The sequence below is a fragment of the Mytilus galloprovincialis genome, chromosome 13 (assembly GCF_965363235.1).
Source record: "Mytilus galloprovincialis chromosome 13, xbMytGall1.hap1.1, whole genome shotgun sequence".
NCBI classification, from domain to species: Eukaryota; Metazoa; Mollusca; class Bivalvia; order Mytilida; family Mytilidae; genus Mytilus; species Mytilus galloprovincialis.
Window position 1 is genome coordinate 71,519,087 of NC_134850.1, and position 17,550 is coordinate 71,536,636.

Here is a 17,550-nt window from a genome sequence, read left to right on the forward strand (position 1 = left end):
CTTAAGAATTGTTTAATAAATTCTATCTTGAAAAAATAATTGTAAAACTAACATAAAACTATTTCCTTTTCATGGCTGGCAACCTTCAGCTCTGTCCAGCAGGGTCTTGGGGTGTATACTTTGGCTCTGTCCAGCAGGGTCTTGGGGTGTATACCTTATATATATTACATCAACTATATACAATATTCAAAGGTTTATTATACTTTTATACATTTGAAGTTAAAATACAAAAATTTAGTGCCTTTAAAATATATCATTCAATATTTATTTCAGTATTCTTTGTTTTCTCCTTTGATGGAAAGAGTTCCATATGGCACCCCCACCCAAACATATATTTTCCCTATTAGAAAACATTCAAAAAAAGTTTTTTTTAAGGGGAGCTTTATAAAAAAAATGGGGCATGGCTTTTTTTTTTTTGGGGGGGGGGGGGTAAACATTTTTTTTTCTTTCTAAATTTAGAATAAACCAGATGCTCCGCAGGGCGTAGCTTTATACGACCGCAGAGGTTGAACCCTGAACGGTTGGGGCAAGTATGGACACAACATTCAAGCTGGATTCAGCTCTAAATTTGGATTGTGATTAAATAGTTGACACAGCATAGGTTTCTGACACAGAATGAATGTGTTCTAATGAACTTAAAATTTTTGTTTTCTCTTAGAGCAATTCACTATGCTGTTGAATATTAATCCTCTCAAAAAAATGTTTGAAGAAATTTTCTTTTTTATTTATGAAATTTCAAATGAGAAAAATTGAACCCAATTTTTTTAATCACATCCCCCTTTCCCTTATTCCAAAAATAATCTCAATTAAAATTTCTAATGGAGTTTGCATCAATAACTACTCATTTAAATACATCATAAAATATTAAGATGTAAAAAAACTGCTTGTTATCACTGAATGGTAAAGATTATTTTAATTTATCAGTTGGTAGTAAAAAGTGAATATACATTGTATATTGTATATAACAAAGATTTTAGTTGATTCTGGACAAAGAAAGATAACTCCAATTAAAAAAAAATCTTGCTATTGCACAATATTTTGCAATTAGATATTTCTTGCTTACTATTCTGGACAAAGAAAGATAACTCTAATTAAAAAAAAATTTGCTATTTCACAATGTTGTGCAATTAGATATTTCTTACCATTGCGCAATACTGTGCAATTGAAAAGACTTGCTATTGCACAATACTTAATATAATAATTTTAGATCTTGATTTGGACCAACTTGAAAACTGGGCCCATAATAAAAAATCTAAGTACATTTTTGGATTCAGCATATCAAAGAACCCCAAGATTTCAATTTTTGTTAAAATCAGACTAAGTTGAATTTTGGACCCTTTGGACTTTAGTGTAGACCAATTTGAAAACAGGACCAAAAATGAAGAATCTACATACACAGTTAGATTTGGTATATCAAAGAACCCCATTTATTCAATTTTTGATGAAATCAAACAAAGTTTAATTTTGGACCCCGATTTGGACCAACTTGAAAACTGGGCCAATAATCAAGAATCTAAGTACATTTTTAGATTCAGCATATCAAAGAACCTAACTGATTCATTTTTTGTCAAAATCAAACTAAGTTTAATTTTGGACCCTTTGGACCTTAATGTAGACCAATTTGAAAACGGGACCAAAAGTTAAGAATCTACATACACAGTCATGACAGTTAGATTCGGCATATCAAAGAACCCCAATTATTCAATTTTGATGAAATCAAACAAAGTTTAATTTTGGACCCTTTGGGCCCCTTATTCTGTTGGGACCAAAACTCCCAAAATCAATACCAACCTTCCTATTATGGTCATAAACCTTGTGTTTAAATTTCATAGATTTCTATTTACTTATACTAACGTTATGGTGCAAAAACCAAGAAAAATGCTTATTTGGGTCCCTTTTTGGCCCCTAATTCCTAAACTGTTGGGACCTAAACTCCCAAAATCAATACCAACCTTCCTTTTGTAGTCATTAACATTGTGTTAAAGTTTAAATTTCATTAATTTCTATTTACTTAAACTAAAGTTATTGTGCGAAAACCAAGAATAATGCTTATTTGGGCCCTTTTTTGGCCCCTAATTCCTAAACTGTTGAAACCCAAAATCCCAAAATCAATCCCAACCGTTCTTTTGTGGTCATAAACCTTGTGTCAAAATTTCATAGATTTCTATTAACTTAAACTAAAGTTATACAGGGATCTCCATGGATGAAAATTGAACGATGGAGGAACTTTCACCATTACAAACCGTGTCTACGCTGTACAGTGTAGTGCGATCGGAAGTATTTTATCCCTCCATACAAGGAATGGTGAACTTGCTAATTCATTGCTTATTTAAATGATATTTATTTGAATTTTCATTATAGAATTAGAAGTATCAATATTTTCATTTATTGCCGTTTTAAACCATTCAAATGCCAAGTCTTCATGGTTCCCCCTTAGTCGAGAATGACCAAAAGCTGTCATGAAGGTCCCCATGTAGATTTCTTGTATTTTTGGTAATTGTTATGGGGGTTAAAAATCATACGATGTGGAGCTTATTTTTCATGGACACTGTCAAAATCAGAACCCATTACCGGTATGGCTGATTTGCAGCAACAACAAAACGATTCGAACGGGTTATGTTAAAGGTTAAAGAGATTTGTAAAGCAAACGTTGACAAATGAAAAGGTTTTTAATGACTTTATCTGGCAAATTGATGCTGTGCAACATGCATCTTTCGAGTCTGAATAGAAACCGCAAACGCGGATGTATCAATTTGATTGTAATATACGAAATGAATTCGGAATTACTATACGATATTTCTTTACAGGAAATATTTAAGTTTTTACTTTTAAACTTTTAAAGTAATTCTAAATTATCGTTACAGCAGTACTCGAGTTATTTGTGATGACATATATATATATATACTGTTTAGCGTCTTATTTTGTACTTCTTAAAAAAGGGGGATGCTGATTGCGTAAGTCAAAATAAAGCACGTGTTCGACTTGTTAAACTGTTTTCTTTGTAACTGGATTATTAATTTATTTATCTAATCTAAATTATCATAATCATTTGCTGAAACTTAGTTGATTAATTCGACAAATGGATCGTCTATCCTCAAATAGTATTCTCCTGTCTGGTTTGTTGATCTACCTGTACAAGCTCAGGTACAAGTGATTAGCGATCTTATCCGGATATTCCTCAGGCGTTAAACTTAGAACTGTATTGGATTATAACATAAAAAGCCTAAGGGTTATGCAATTACATGCATTTGATTATAATTGGGAAAAAAATGGCGTCGGGCTACAAAAAACAATGAAGTTTTGAACGATGGCGCAAGACAATTTAACGATGGCGCAAGACAATTTAACAATGGGGCGAGTCATTGATGATGGCGCAAGACATTTGAACGATGGCGGGGCGCCATCGTTAAACAGGCCATGGAGATCCCTGGTTATAGTGCGAAAACCAAGAAAATGCTTATTTGGGCCCTTTTTGGCCCCTAATTCCTAAAATGTTGGGACCAAAACTCCCAAAATCAATACCAACCTTCCTTTTGTGGTCATAAACCTTGTGTTAAAATTCCATAGATTTCCATTCACTTTTACTAAAGTTAGAGTGCGAAAACTAAAAGTATTCGGACGACGACGACGACGCCAACGTGATAGCAATATACGACGAAAATTTTTTCAAATTTTGCGGTCGTATAAAAATAATAGATATTAGTTGTTTTTATTTTCTTTCATCACCCCCACTCTTACACCTTTGATTTGTTTTACATGTCATTTCCTGGCTTTTAGAGCTGACTTTGCAGTATGGGCTTTGTTCATTGATGAAGGCCGTACGGTACCTATAGTTGTTAATATCATGATCAATTGGTCTCTTGTGGAGAGTTACCTCATAGGCAATCATACCACATCTTCTTTTTTATAAATATGAAGACAGTTGTATTTGTGTAGTTACATCAATTATTGATTTATTGTTGCTTGCTTAATGTACAGTGGCTAAATAATTAGATTGTTGTGTATTATTTGGTGAACTTTTGTTTAAAATAATTTTCTTCAGCAAATGAGTTAGTTGTTTAAAATCTTATTCCATTCCCCTTTTGTCCCCATAACATAACATGATTTTTTTTCTATTCAGCTTCTCTATTTCTTTACATACCTGTCCAGTTATACTTTTCATTTCTGGGTCAAATTCATTAAACAGGTCATGACCTTGATGAAAATATGTACTATGGGCATGCATGAATGATAACATCTGTAAAAGAATAAAAAAGAAAATTTCATAATTGTTTACAGTCATCTTTACTCATATTGAAAATTATGTCAATTTACTGTAAATTCAGAAATTATTGCGACGTTGTTTTTTTTGCAATCCTTCCAAATGATAACAAATTTCACTTAAGGTGGTACCCAACACTTCAACTAAAATAAATTTGGCTCGTTTAATTTTCATAAAATTTTGACAAATTATTTACTTTGACCCTTTGGCAAAAATATAAAAATTTCAAAATATTTGAACCAACCGTTTTATCAGAAAATTTACACTGGTTATACATTATTGTATAGCAGATTGACAAACACCAATTTTGATCATTGAGAAGCTTAATATTCCCTTAACAACACAATGTAATTAAAACGTTAGCTGATTTTACAGAGTTATCTCCCTGTAGTGTTAGGTACCACCTTAAATCAATGTCAAAGTTTATGATTTGCCTAGGGACCTAACAAACATACTTCCGATTACAAAAACAAACTATTAGGTGTATATAAAGGATTCATAACAATGTCAATCATCATCTCTAAAAGGCAAGTCTGCTTGGAAAACTAGATAGCTATTTATTAATTTTTTTCACATTATACAAAAAAAGAAATATCAATTGAATATGCCAATGACTAGATGATATTTTCACTCTCATTTTTTCTAACAAATTGAGTAATTTATGTTGGAATTATAAAGGCATTTAATTCACATTAAAATTGAAAATAACTAACAATTCTAAATTTAATAAATAGTTTCTTTTCATTTTCATTTTTTTTAAAAATAAAAAATTCTTGTCTGAAATATTTATTGTGTTACTTTTGGGTTCAATTCCTGTCAGAAAAACATTGAAAATATTTGATTGTGCATGGTTCTGACGCAATTTTCATGAATATTCCTATCTAATTTGCTTATATATTTTAATGTTTTGGTATAAAACTACTATAACTGATATATTTGTGTAGCAGATATCTGATTATTTGAGAAATCTCAATAACTGTCTTATTCAAGTAATATGGGAGATAACTCATGTTATACTTACAGTTTCTAAAACATCAAATCTCTTCTTTGAATGGAGAACATTTATCTGTAATATATATAAGAACATCAAGATCTATATAATCTGTCACACAGCAAAGTTTTTATTACTTATAACAAAACATAAATTCATTCTTTTGGGAAGACATCAGCCTGCCACAAGTCAACTCTAAGGATGCATTTCGTCAATAATAAAAGAAATTCTAATCAACTTTCCATTCTAGAATATAATTTTTTCAAAACTTCATAGTAAAAGTGGCATAGTTTAAACCATAACAGGACTTTCTATTGAAAATTGCAGTTTTTATTTACAGAATTATAACCTTAAACAAGGAACAATTGATCATAGCTAGATGTCAAACTGTTTTTATGTGATATTATACTGGCATACACATTTAAAATTCTATCATTGATTTCTATCAGATGAAGTACATACATTGTTAAATACTGTATTTTAAGTATATAAGTTTGATTCACTTGTGTATTTTATCCTGTTTGCTTGGTTTCTACGTATAAAATTAAAAACTTTGTAAATCTTACTTGAAAAACATAGTCTAGGGAAGCATGAGCGAAACCTGACCTTTTAGAGGTCAGTATATTTTTAGCTTCTTCACACTCCTGTACTTTAGTACGGGGAACATTAGAATTACGATTTAGCGCGGAATCTAAATCGTCACTAATTTTCTCAAAATCCTTCCTGGAATCTTTCACTTTCTTTATATCCCTGGAAAAATAAAGTAGTAAGTCATGAATAATGGAACAGGTTATTCCTCACTTTTCAAATGCTGCAGTGGCCGAGTGGTTTTAAAGTAGTCAAGCTATTTATCACAACCCTGTAAACACTGTGGTTATGAGTTTGTATCGCAAACAAGACAGGAGCGCTCAACTCAAATCCTAATTGACTAGGACTGTCAGATTTCCTACCAAAGGTCAGTGGTTTTCTCTCATTACTACAGCTTCCTCCACCAATCAAAAGTGATTGACATCAAATAGCACAAACATTTTTAAAGTGGCGTTAAACATCAATCAATCTATCAACTTATCCTCACTTTTCTCTTGAACAGAATATTCCTATTAAAAACTTATACCAAATTTGTACAAAAGGTGTAAAATCCTTCACTTTGTAACTCTGTTAAGATGAATAAGATTATATCAACTAATTATTTTCATCCTTGTGTATAACAAAGTACCACTTAAATATTTTTGTTATTATATTAATGGAAACACTATGTAACTTACACTGATAATTGTAACAAAACAAGATAATCTATATACAGCTTATCATTTATCTGTCTAACGGTAAAAAAAAGTTAATCTTTAAACTTCCCTCTAATCTGTGTACTTCCTTAACAAGAAATAAACTGTTTATTTCAATAATACTATAAACTCTGAACTTTAAACAAATATTGTTATTTAAATTTATTTCATGATTATCAGAAATGTGCTATTTTGAGAGGTATTTTTGTATAAAAAATTCAAGAAAGGAAGTATTTTGTAACCTGAAGTTTCAGTTTTTTTTTCAATAAAAGAACAGTAATTTTAGCAAGAAACAAGAAATAAACTGTAATTTTCAATAATACTATTATATCTGAATTTTAAACTGGTTCTGTTATTCAAAAGTATTTCATAATTCTGGAAATGTGCTATTTTGAGAGAAGTTATTCATAATAAAAGAGGAAATATTTTGTATCCTGTAATTTCAGTTTTGGAACATTATTTTAACAGTTACATTATAATTTTACAAATAAGACCAAAAAAACATGACCAAGTTGTGAACTTTACAAATTTGTGTTGACATTTGAAACCAAGAAGAGTCTGTGAAACCTGAATGATTCTGTCAAATTGTGAGGCAAATGTGAAATAATGGACAATATTTCATAGAAGTTTACTCTATTATATTCATAAATCACTAAGTAAAATATTTATATGAAAATTCACATTCTTGATGGAAAATTGTTTTAGATGAAATACTCAATTACCTCTTATTAGATACCACAAGTGAATTTAAAATATATCAAAAGCTAATACAACTTTATACATTACTCATATCTCTGGCAGACATGGTGCTTATACATAACTTTCTTTAAAGAAAATTTTACTCTTTAACACCTCAAATTGACTTTTAACTTCCCATCTATTGAATTTGCATCAACAATACTTTATTTATTTATATAAAACTAATCATCACTGATTCCCTCATCAAAACTGGGTACAAGAGATCCATTAGTTATCTCAAACATACGTTTTAATTAATTTCTGTATATTCTGGCAAACAGATCTATTAGCTTGATCTAACAATATCTACAAAGAAAATAAAAGTAGACTTATAAAAGACGGAAATTGAACAAAACAAGTATTTGTTTACCCATTTCAAAATAATAAACAACAACCATAAATACTGTTAACCAACTTATTTTCACAGATACTCTATTTTTCGTTTTGCCAATTCTATCTCATTCCTGGCAATTTAATTCTGTGATTTTTAAAATCTGTAGATATAGTAGATCCTAGTTTAATTTTTGTCAACGCTTTACATTCGCCTAATTCTTCTACTTATGAAGGAAACAAAAAGAAATTGCTCAAAAAAATTAGTTGATTTACAGTAAGTAAAAAGCCAAATATTGTGTAGTATATGTTTGTAGACTAAGACTATATGTTATGTTTCCTGGTTGTCTCCCCTTCTGTATAAAATTGGAAAAGCATCTCTAGCTTCTACATGTTAAGGAACTTAACAATTTAGAGAAGTATTTATTTCTGGCCGAGAAGGCACGTAATTAAAATCATTTATAAATGCATAATATCTTATATTTTATCATACTCTGCTGTACTGTTATATGGGTATACTAACTTATTTTATTATTTGATGACTGATTGTTTAAATGTATTATATATATTTCACAGATGTAATTAAATATTTGTAATATTTATGTTCTATAAGTTGTATTGCTTACGTATAAGAGATTATTATTAGACATGTCATTTGATTGGGTTATATGTGTCATTGGGTTTTGGTCTCATTGATGCACACCCCTCATCTCTTATTGAAATATTCTAAATAACAGGCTTTTAAGAAAAAATAATCAGCTTATATTTTCATTGTGCAAAACACCAATCATATTTTTTCAACAATGGCATATATTTATTTTAAGTCAGCTGATTTCAGTACAAAGCCATTTTTACTTTTTCAGTTTTAAAAACAATTTTGCCAAGGAAAAAAAAGCGACACCGATTAAATAGTAGGAGCTATTCAAGAAATTGTGTATATATTGGATGAAATTTCTTTTAAAACACTTTTGTAGAGGTAGCTGACTATAATATTATTGAATCAGCTTACTATCTGACTTTGCATAAAAGGAAAACATACATGGCATTGAGAAGATAACATACTATGAATTCATTATTATTTGGTGCATACCAATTTTCGTTGTTTTTTATCAGTGTAGGTAAATCAGGATATTAAATGGAAACGAATGACAAATGTCCTACAGTATTGTATGCAAACTTCAGTAAAACAACAAAATTAAAATATCCACGAACATGCTAGTTTTCCTTCATCCACGAAAATTGATACCGACAAAAATAAGTGAATCCACATTATTCATATCTATTTAACTTCTGAAATATGATTGCATCATCACACAAAATAACTTATCAGGTTTTTATGTGAGTTACTTTAGCCTACAGCACTAAATGTCTTATAATATAGGATTTAGTACATACTGTGAAGTATTTCAGCATCTCCGTCATTTCATGGGCAAACTTCGACAAACAGTTCTGTAAAATATAAATATACCATTCTGTATCATTAGTTTATTGATTATTTAACAACTTCAATATTTTAACAACACAAAGTTACAATATCAAATTATGAAAATTTTAAGAAAAGAATATTTTTCTAACCAATTCATCAAAATGCAGAATTTAAATAGCTTAGCTGAAATGGAAAACAAATCTTAATATAAGAAAATAAATTAGTTGAACAAATTAAGATGAATTACTCTACAGTAATGAAGAAGTTTTTTTTTCACCCCTTGTGGTAATTTGATATTCAAAGCAGAATGTAAAATGAGACAAGAAATACATGAATTTGAAACCTCAGGAACTGGCTTAAGTTTGTCCCTTGAAATCATGAAATTCAAACTGAGAGAAAAATGAACCCTTTAACAGTACTATATATGTTGCATGGAAATTAATTCAATAAATATGCAATGATTTAATTTTGTTTTGGCTGAAAAGTTTAAGTCACTGACAAGAAAATAAGAAATTTGGGTGGTTTTTTTCCATGCATGCTTGGTGTCAAAAGAAAAGTGTGACTGTCATGCTTAAATAAAAATTGACTATTCTGTATACAAATGTGCTTGGTTTAGTCACAAGTTCTCAGGTTTATTAATATCAAAGATCACTTTCAACATGCAAAAAAGGAATTCATAATTAATTGATTCAAAATGTTCCCCCTTTTTTCAGTATGTTAACCCATATAAGGTGGAAGAAATCAATAAATGGATGCAAATGAAATAAAATTGTCAATTCCCTACAAAGACATAATTTGGTGAGGCAAATTAAATGTGTATGGTGTAAAAACATGCAGAATGTTATGCATATGTAGATTAGGATATATAACATGTATTTTCATATCACTAATTCTTGTACATTGTAATTTTGATAGCTAGAAAATCAAAATCTATATTATCATATAAATTCAGAACAAAAATTATTTAATTTTATTGTGTAAATTTTATCACTTTTATCTTGTAATTATCAGCACGTATATAACAGACCTTAAGACCATCCTTGTATAGATTATCGGGTTTTCTACACATTGATATCGTAAAATATCAGCCGCCAGCCACAATGTGAACCTTTTTGGCGAGTGAGCCTAGCGAACGAGCTAAAAAGTTTTACATTGTGTCGAGCGGCTGATCTTTTACGATATCTATACGAAGAAAACCCGATTATCTTTTTATCGTTCTATTACTGGTCGTTTCTTTCTCCCTAAGACAGTTTTATGCTTGACAAATGCAAGCTTGATAGCGTCTCCCTCTCGCATTGTGACGTCGCTGATAACTTCTCCTCTCACATTGTGACGTCGCTGATAATGCCTGGTCTTGTTTTGAAGTCTTGATACGAGAATTACGGAGCAACAGAGCAGAGTGATATAGGCAAAGGGAAGGACGATAAAACAAATTCTTTGTTTAATATTGCCTGTCCATGCCACGTAGGCTTGGGTAGGTAGGTAGAAATTTTATTTTTGACCAACAACATTAGTTACATGTTTTAGACAAAAAAACAATGTTAGAGCATGAAAAAAAACATTTTTAAATCAATTTGAAACGATAAGTGTTATAATAAAATATGAATTCAATTTTGGATGGACAACAATAAATTTGTTCAGTAATGAAAATAATGTTGTTATTAGAAAATCAAAAGTTGTGGACTTATTAATATGTGAAAAAAAATTTCATATAAATGAAGTTCAGTAATACTGTCCCTTCAAATAAACTGAATTTGCATGAATTTAAACAAACAAGATTTTCTGTTTGACATGCTGTTTCATTCTCTTTTTAAATTATAGACATGTTAGAGAGAAAGCATTTGTATTATCTGAATCTATGAGCCCAGTGAAATGGGAGATAACTCAATACTGAGTTTGTCCAGTTATATATTGCAAGTTATCCAGATAATTAAGAAATAACAGGAAGTTAAAATTAGTTACTCTTAATTACAGTGCACCAATTCTTAATTATACTCAAACACATACATTTTTACAATTTTTAAAGCTCATTAGAAATTTTCTCCAAAAATAAACATTAATAAAACAAAAAGTTTATCAAGACAATTATGTTATTTCTCAAAGAGTTATTTGACATCTAAAATAAGATTTTTTTTTAAGTTGATTGGAAATTAGATTTATTTCTCTTCCTATACAGAAACCATCAAAGACCAAGAAACCATATATCAAAGTAGGTATTATAATTAATAAATCAACATGCCTTATATCATTGTGAGAAAACTATAAAGTGTGATTCAAACAACAATTAAATGCCATCGGAGGGGTTAGTACTTACGGATACTTTAGTGTCGTCCTGAAGGTCATATAAAGGTCATATATATAGTACAATTATTAACAATACACAAGCTGGAATATGTTTGATTCCTATCGCTATCTGTATGTTAATTCCTTTTGTTTTAATTGACATATAATATTACGTTTTTGTGTGTTTGTTGGGAAAAAAATCTCAGTCAGTGCATAGAGCAAAAGAATAAACAGACATTTAACAGGAAAAGGATTTGTCAAATCTATTTAAGTTTGTCCGGTTTTTATTGACCATTTTGGAATGTTTGTATACACATGGTGACCATGATGGTTGTTGGCATCTTATTGGGTTTTTTTTATAATGCATATCGTTTTTCAGATTTCTGTTTATGTTCTCCCAAGAATTTTCAAAAAACACCATGGACATTTATAACAAAGCATTGTTTTTTTCAAAAAATGAGCACCATGGCTATACATTCTATAATATAGTCATCCTAGATAGCACCATGGTACCACAGTGCTTTAAGGCCCTAGAGAGAACACTGTATAATCACTTTACTTTACTAATTTGTCAAGTTTTATAGACCAATCTAGAATGAAATAGTAATGTATACTTACATTTAGCAAGTCGTCTGTTTTGAAATAGGATGCTAAGTCCCTTACACCAACTATAAAATCACTAAAATAAAAAAGAATATTGATTATGTTTAAATGACACAAGTTTAACCCCAAATTTAAATTGTAAAACTTTGCATTGAATACAAACTTTTTTGCAAGATGTAAACTTTTGTTGTATGCTATGTTAGTATGAAAAAGACAACAACATGTACTGTGGTTGATCAAGGGAATTCCAGGAGAGAAACCTAACCAGAGATTTTTTTTTATTTAAACATATTTATATAAATAATGGAGTGGGAAACAAGTTATTGCAACTTATATTAATCCCTTTCCACTTTGCGGTTGAGAGTTCTGCCTTGTAGCGGCATAACCCTGCTCTTTTTTGAAATCTACATGGGTGTCTTTTATGTGCAAGAGATATGGCTCTCTCTTAAACCAGAATATGCTTTTGCAATCTTGGTTGCTAATATTCTATTTTTAATATTGTTTTACATTTTGTTATTCTTGGACCTTTTGGAACTTTTATAGCTTTCTAGGCAGTAAGGGTTTTGATCATTTTTAAAGACTGTACAATGATGACCTGCAGTTGTTTACATCCTTTGGTGGATAGTTGTCTCATTGGCAATAATACCATACACTCTACATGCTCAGTCACAGGACCACAATACACTCTACATGCTCAGTCACAGGACCACAAGCCAAGGCTTTTTAAAATGCTGTTGGGCATGAAAAACCCATTTCTACAGGCCAATTGAATCTAATAGAATTTTCTTTAAATTTAACTTCAGTTCTGCAGGTTCGAAATCTTATTGAAAAGACTGCCATATTTTCTTATTCAAAAACTCCGCCGGGTATCTTTTTTAATGTCAATTCCATCCCTTACACCACACCCCATCCTAGTGTACAGGCCAGTATAAATTGAAACCATACCTGCTAGCTTTTTTAAAGGTCTTTCCTGTCTCTATCATAATGTTGCATACTTTTACTAGCTGTAAAATAAAATGTATAGCATGTAAACAAGTAAAAGTGCCCATAGATCACATAATGCCAGGCTTGTAAATGTATAATCATGTTTAGTGAATCATAAAATCTGGAAAAAAAACCTTGCTAGCATATACATTACAGCCAATTCCATTGAGTGTGTAGGCAAAGGTAATTTCTTTGGTTAGCTTGCTTGCTAGCTGAACCAGAAGTCATCATTAGGTAAGGTATAACACCCTCCTTTAGAAGTAGCCAGATCCTACAGGCAGATTTGTTATTTGTCTCCGAAAATTGGTACACAGGAATAAATGAATCCACAGTATGTTTAGTAAAACAATTGTGTAGCTATCTCATTGATATTATCCTATACCACTAGCTCCTTTATTTCTAATGTACATATAAGTAAATATAGAGGATGCTCCCCTTATTAGTCCTGATCATTATCACTGAGGAGAGTGGATTCAACAACTGCATGATATGTACATATATGAATGATGTCCTTTTTTAATATTTTTATGATGTATTATGTAATCTTATTTTGTTTTCATATTTGCCATCAACTCCTTAGGGCAGATTTTACAATAAGAAGGAATTATTGTTTTTTGTATCCATCAAAAAAGCAATTGCTGAAACTGTGAAACAGACTGTGTAATGGAGTAATGCATTATGTTATTGAATAAAATGTGTCTTTCTGAGTAAATAAAAATAAAAATTACTCTGTGTTTGTGTTTTATGTTAGAATTAGAGGGTTTTCAATTTCAAAATATTGGACATGGAATAGACATCATGACCTACTTTACTGACATCCAGCTTATTTGGAGTGGAATTTTGAAGTATTATTTATAAGTGGAGCCTAATAACATGGACTTATATTTTAATAAAAAGTCTTCTTTTGTGTTTTAATCATAACTTTAAGGCAGATTTTTATTGGTAAAGGCTAAAAAAGGTAATTTAATAATATTGTTGCTAACGTCACGTCTTTTCCGTCCATTGTGGTATGTCACGATCGCAATTTTCTTGTTAGTTCTCAGACAGCCCATTGTAGTTATTTTTATCCCGGGTTTTATAAATAATTGAAAATAGCAATCATATTAAATTTGGATGACGTAAGGGGGTCAAAGGACTTGAGGAATCAATATCATTGGCTGTTTTATTTTTTGCGAACGTTACTGTTCGAGGTTTCCGTCCAAATCAGTGTCACGTGAGCAACATATATTTATATCTGTAACTCTCCTGTATAGGAGTTACGATATCGCCCTTTGCAGAAATAGATTCGGAGTCAGTTCCTTCACATGATGGGGAAGCAAAGAAGGTAAGTTGTATGTAATATCGTTACAAGAGGACCTTAAATGTATTCCGTCCATCAAAAAGACGTTCGCAACAAAACATAATGTCATGATAGTAGATGTTGCTAATGTTACTATTACGAATTGGTTTCTTGTGTATTCATTTGATATAAAGTACACCTGCAAATGACATTCTGTATATTTAGAAATTCTAAACCAGACTGTACAATTTTATTACTCCAGGCATATTTTAAACATCACTGTGTGCATACATTTTAACTTTTAAAGATGTTGTTGCTCATGTGACATGTCCAAATGTCGCTAACGTTACTAATTTTTTGGTTTCTTGTGTATTCATTTGATATAAAGTACACCTGCAAATGACATTCTGTATATTTAGAAATTCTAAACCAGACTGTACAATTTTATTACTCCAGGCATATATTAAACATCACTGTGTGCATACATTTAAACTTTTAAAGATGTTGTTGCTCATGTGACATGTCCAAATGTCGCTAACGTTACTCATTTTTGTCTCCGTCACATTAGCAACATGAAAGTAGGAGACAGAACACAATACTGTAAAATCTGCCTTAGGGATATAATAGTGCATTATTTTCATTAAACTATTAAAAATATTGTTTTCCTAATCTATGTACATCTCTACATATATCTTACTCTCTCTAACTTGGCCTCTAGATGTTCTATGTCTTGTTCAGCTGAATCTAGGGACGACCTGAAATAGAAATACTATATCAGTCTTCATGCTTTAAAATGTTATATCAATTGGACAAACAATAATATTATAGAAATACACTATAGTCTCCTTATATAAATCCCTTATATTGTTTTAAAAAATTAAACTTCTGTACGAAGAAATATTTTAAATATCTGACAATGTTCTTACACTTGTATACATGTACATGTATGTAAGTTACTGTATAGTTGAAATTTCAATTAATGACAGGAAATTTTCATTTCTTTGATTTCAACTGGTAATTGGGTAGTAATTATAACATACTGTTTTAATAGCACAAACAGTATGTAAGCTCACTGCTGAAGTTCTCACTAAAACTTGTAAGATTAGAACAGAAACATCTCCTTTCATTTTAATTAAATAATTGTGGATATAATCTTTTGAGGAAGGCCATACTAAACATGAATGAAAAGATAGAGTATACTCCAAGCCACTTTAACTAACAGAATGCTTTTTCTCAAATTTACAGCTGATTCCATTGAGTGTGTAGGCACAGCTAATATCTTTGGTTAGCTTGTTTGTTAGCTGAACCATGAAGTCATTATTAGGTTAAAGGTAAACTATCCTCCTTTAAGAGGAGACTTAGTTCGACAGATAACCAATCTATCTGTCTGTAGGATTTGGCTACATGGAATGGAGGGAAGTATACCCTTACCTAATAATGAATTCATTGATAAGCTAGCAAGCAAGCAAGCTAACTTAAGAAATAACCTTTGCCTTCACTCAATGGAATCGGCTGTAAAGGATTTTAACCTTTATGAAAGGAGTGCCAAGAAGAATGTGTAATGAGACTTTTCCGTCATAAAAAGAAATTCCCTTTTCTGAAAGTGCAAATGATTTCCAGAATCTATTTTTTTTCCTCTGTTAACTCACAATACAGTTATACAGTAAATGCAACAAATGGAGAAGTTGCAGTCTTCATCCTCATCCAAGTCTCTATAGGCCAATCAATCTAGCTAATTTTCTTCGTAAAATTAAGATTTGGATTTTATTTATATTCAAAGACTGAAGATCTATAATTATGGAAATTATATGGGGTCAAAGTTGAATACTAAAAAATGATCTAAGTTCACTGCTTCTTCAGTTGTTTTTTGATGATTTATAGTGGTCATCAATACACCTTATCACTATTTGTCCGCTATTACTGGATATCACACAGGTAAAATTTTGACGTCATAAAACAAAATATGTGACGCCACAATGGAAAAGTAATTGTTGTTGACGTCAACAGTTCAAGCGGCTGGGTCAGCCTGGATTAGCGATAAGGTGTATTAATCTTAAGACAAAGTAGAAAGAAAATTCTGAGATAATTTTACTAATTGGAATTGACCACCAATAGTAACAAACAACTGATTAACATGTGTTATTACAAATATTAATGTTTTACATGTGTACACGTAGATTAACACAAGAAAGACAAACAAACCTGGATAAACCAAAGTAAGCCCTTGTTTTCAACACTTAATTATAAAATTCTAACACATCTGTATTTCAGAATGGAAAACAATTAGTAATCAAGATCTTAATCTTTGTGCAGTGAGGGAATTATTCCAAATTATCTTTTTTCTTGTTATTTTTTAGAAATTAAAACTAAAGATATATTTCATGTAATGTTTATATTAACAGTTTTTTAAAACACTATAACAGCTCTTGTTTTTAATCAAAATATATTTGACAAGAAGCAAAAACATATATATGTATGTGGGAGTTTGGAGTTTTCACACCCTATACTGCAGCTACTGTAGAAACTAAACTTAAGTTGAGTACTATGAACATAATTTAATTCCTTATTATTCCTCTATAGACTTTGACTTTGTTACAAATAATTAAAAGCACAGAAAAAACTGAAGCCATTATTTACTTTACACATATTGTATAACTAACAAATCAATGTTAAAATACACTTGACAACTCAAGAGAGAATTCTTCCTATAATTACTCCTCCACTGATCTATCAAAAATAGATCTAAGATAAACCAGATTTTTAAACAACGATTTGCACCTGAAATTTCTTTTAGAAGCTGCCAGACTGTATATCAACAATACCTGGAGAATATTTACTACAAGCATGCATGTTATAATAGAAACAGATGGAGTACTGTGAAGAACATGTTTCTAATAACTTGGCAAACATACAATATTCTTTCATCCCATCTTCTGTTAATTACTATCTTTCAAAACTAAATTTTCAGGAAATTGTGAATTGTAATGCAAAATGAAACTTGAGGTATACATAGTTTGTTTACATTTATTGGAGAGTGGTTTGAATGCCATTGAGATACATGTAGCTATCTACCATAGACCAAATAAAAGGGATGTAAACGACTAAAGGCTTCAACAATGAACAAACCCATTTATTGTATTCAATGTATCTCAGGCTATAAATGGGTCCGGCACGACAAATGAGAAACAATTTGAAAGAGAAAACTAACAGCCCAAATTTTGCAAAAAAAAAATAAGACAGACAGCAACCAACTTCAACTATGGAATGTACTTTTTGTATCTGTGAATAGAGTCTGGAAATTTGATACATATATTTGTTTTAATTTCTTACAAGACAAAACATTAGGCACAGATAATATAAAGGTTGTTCTTA

General features: G+C 30.6%; 1 protein-coding gene across 1 annotated transcript in view; it reads right to left on the minus strand.

Moving 5' to 3' along the window:
- The window catches only part of LOC143056550 (arf-GAP with coiled-coil, ANK repeat and PH domain-containing protein 2-like), a 75,002-nt gene that overhangs the window by 49,725 nt on the left and 7,727 nt on the right, over nt 1-17,550 (minus strand). Inside the window, exons 2-10 of the mRNA XM_076229642.1 lie at nt 14,876-14,933; nt 12,861-12,919; nt 11,931-11,991; nt 11,344-11,361; nt 8,999-9,052; nt 7,521-7,579; nt 5,819-6,002; nt 5,283-5,327; nt 4,142-4,237 (exon numbers count right to left, since the gene is read on the minus strand). Of these exons, the coding sequence (XP_076085757.1) occupies nt 4,142-4,237; nt 5,283-5,327; nt 5,819-6,002; nt 7,521-7,579; nt 8,999-9,052; nt 11,344-11,361; nt 11,931-11,991; nt 12,861-12,919; nt 14,876-14,933 (634 nt within the window). The remainder of the gene's footprint in view (nt 1-4,141; nt 4,238-5,282; nt 5,328-5,818; nt 6,003-7,520; nt 7,580-8,998; nt 9,053-11,343; nt 11,362-11,930; nt 11,992-12,860; nt 12,920-14,875; nt 14,934-17,550) is intronic.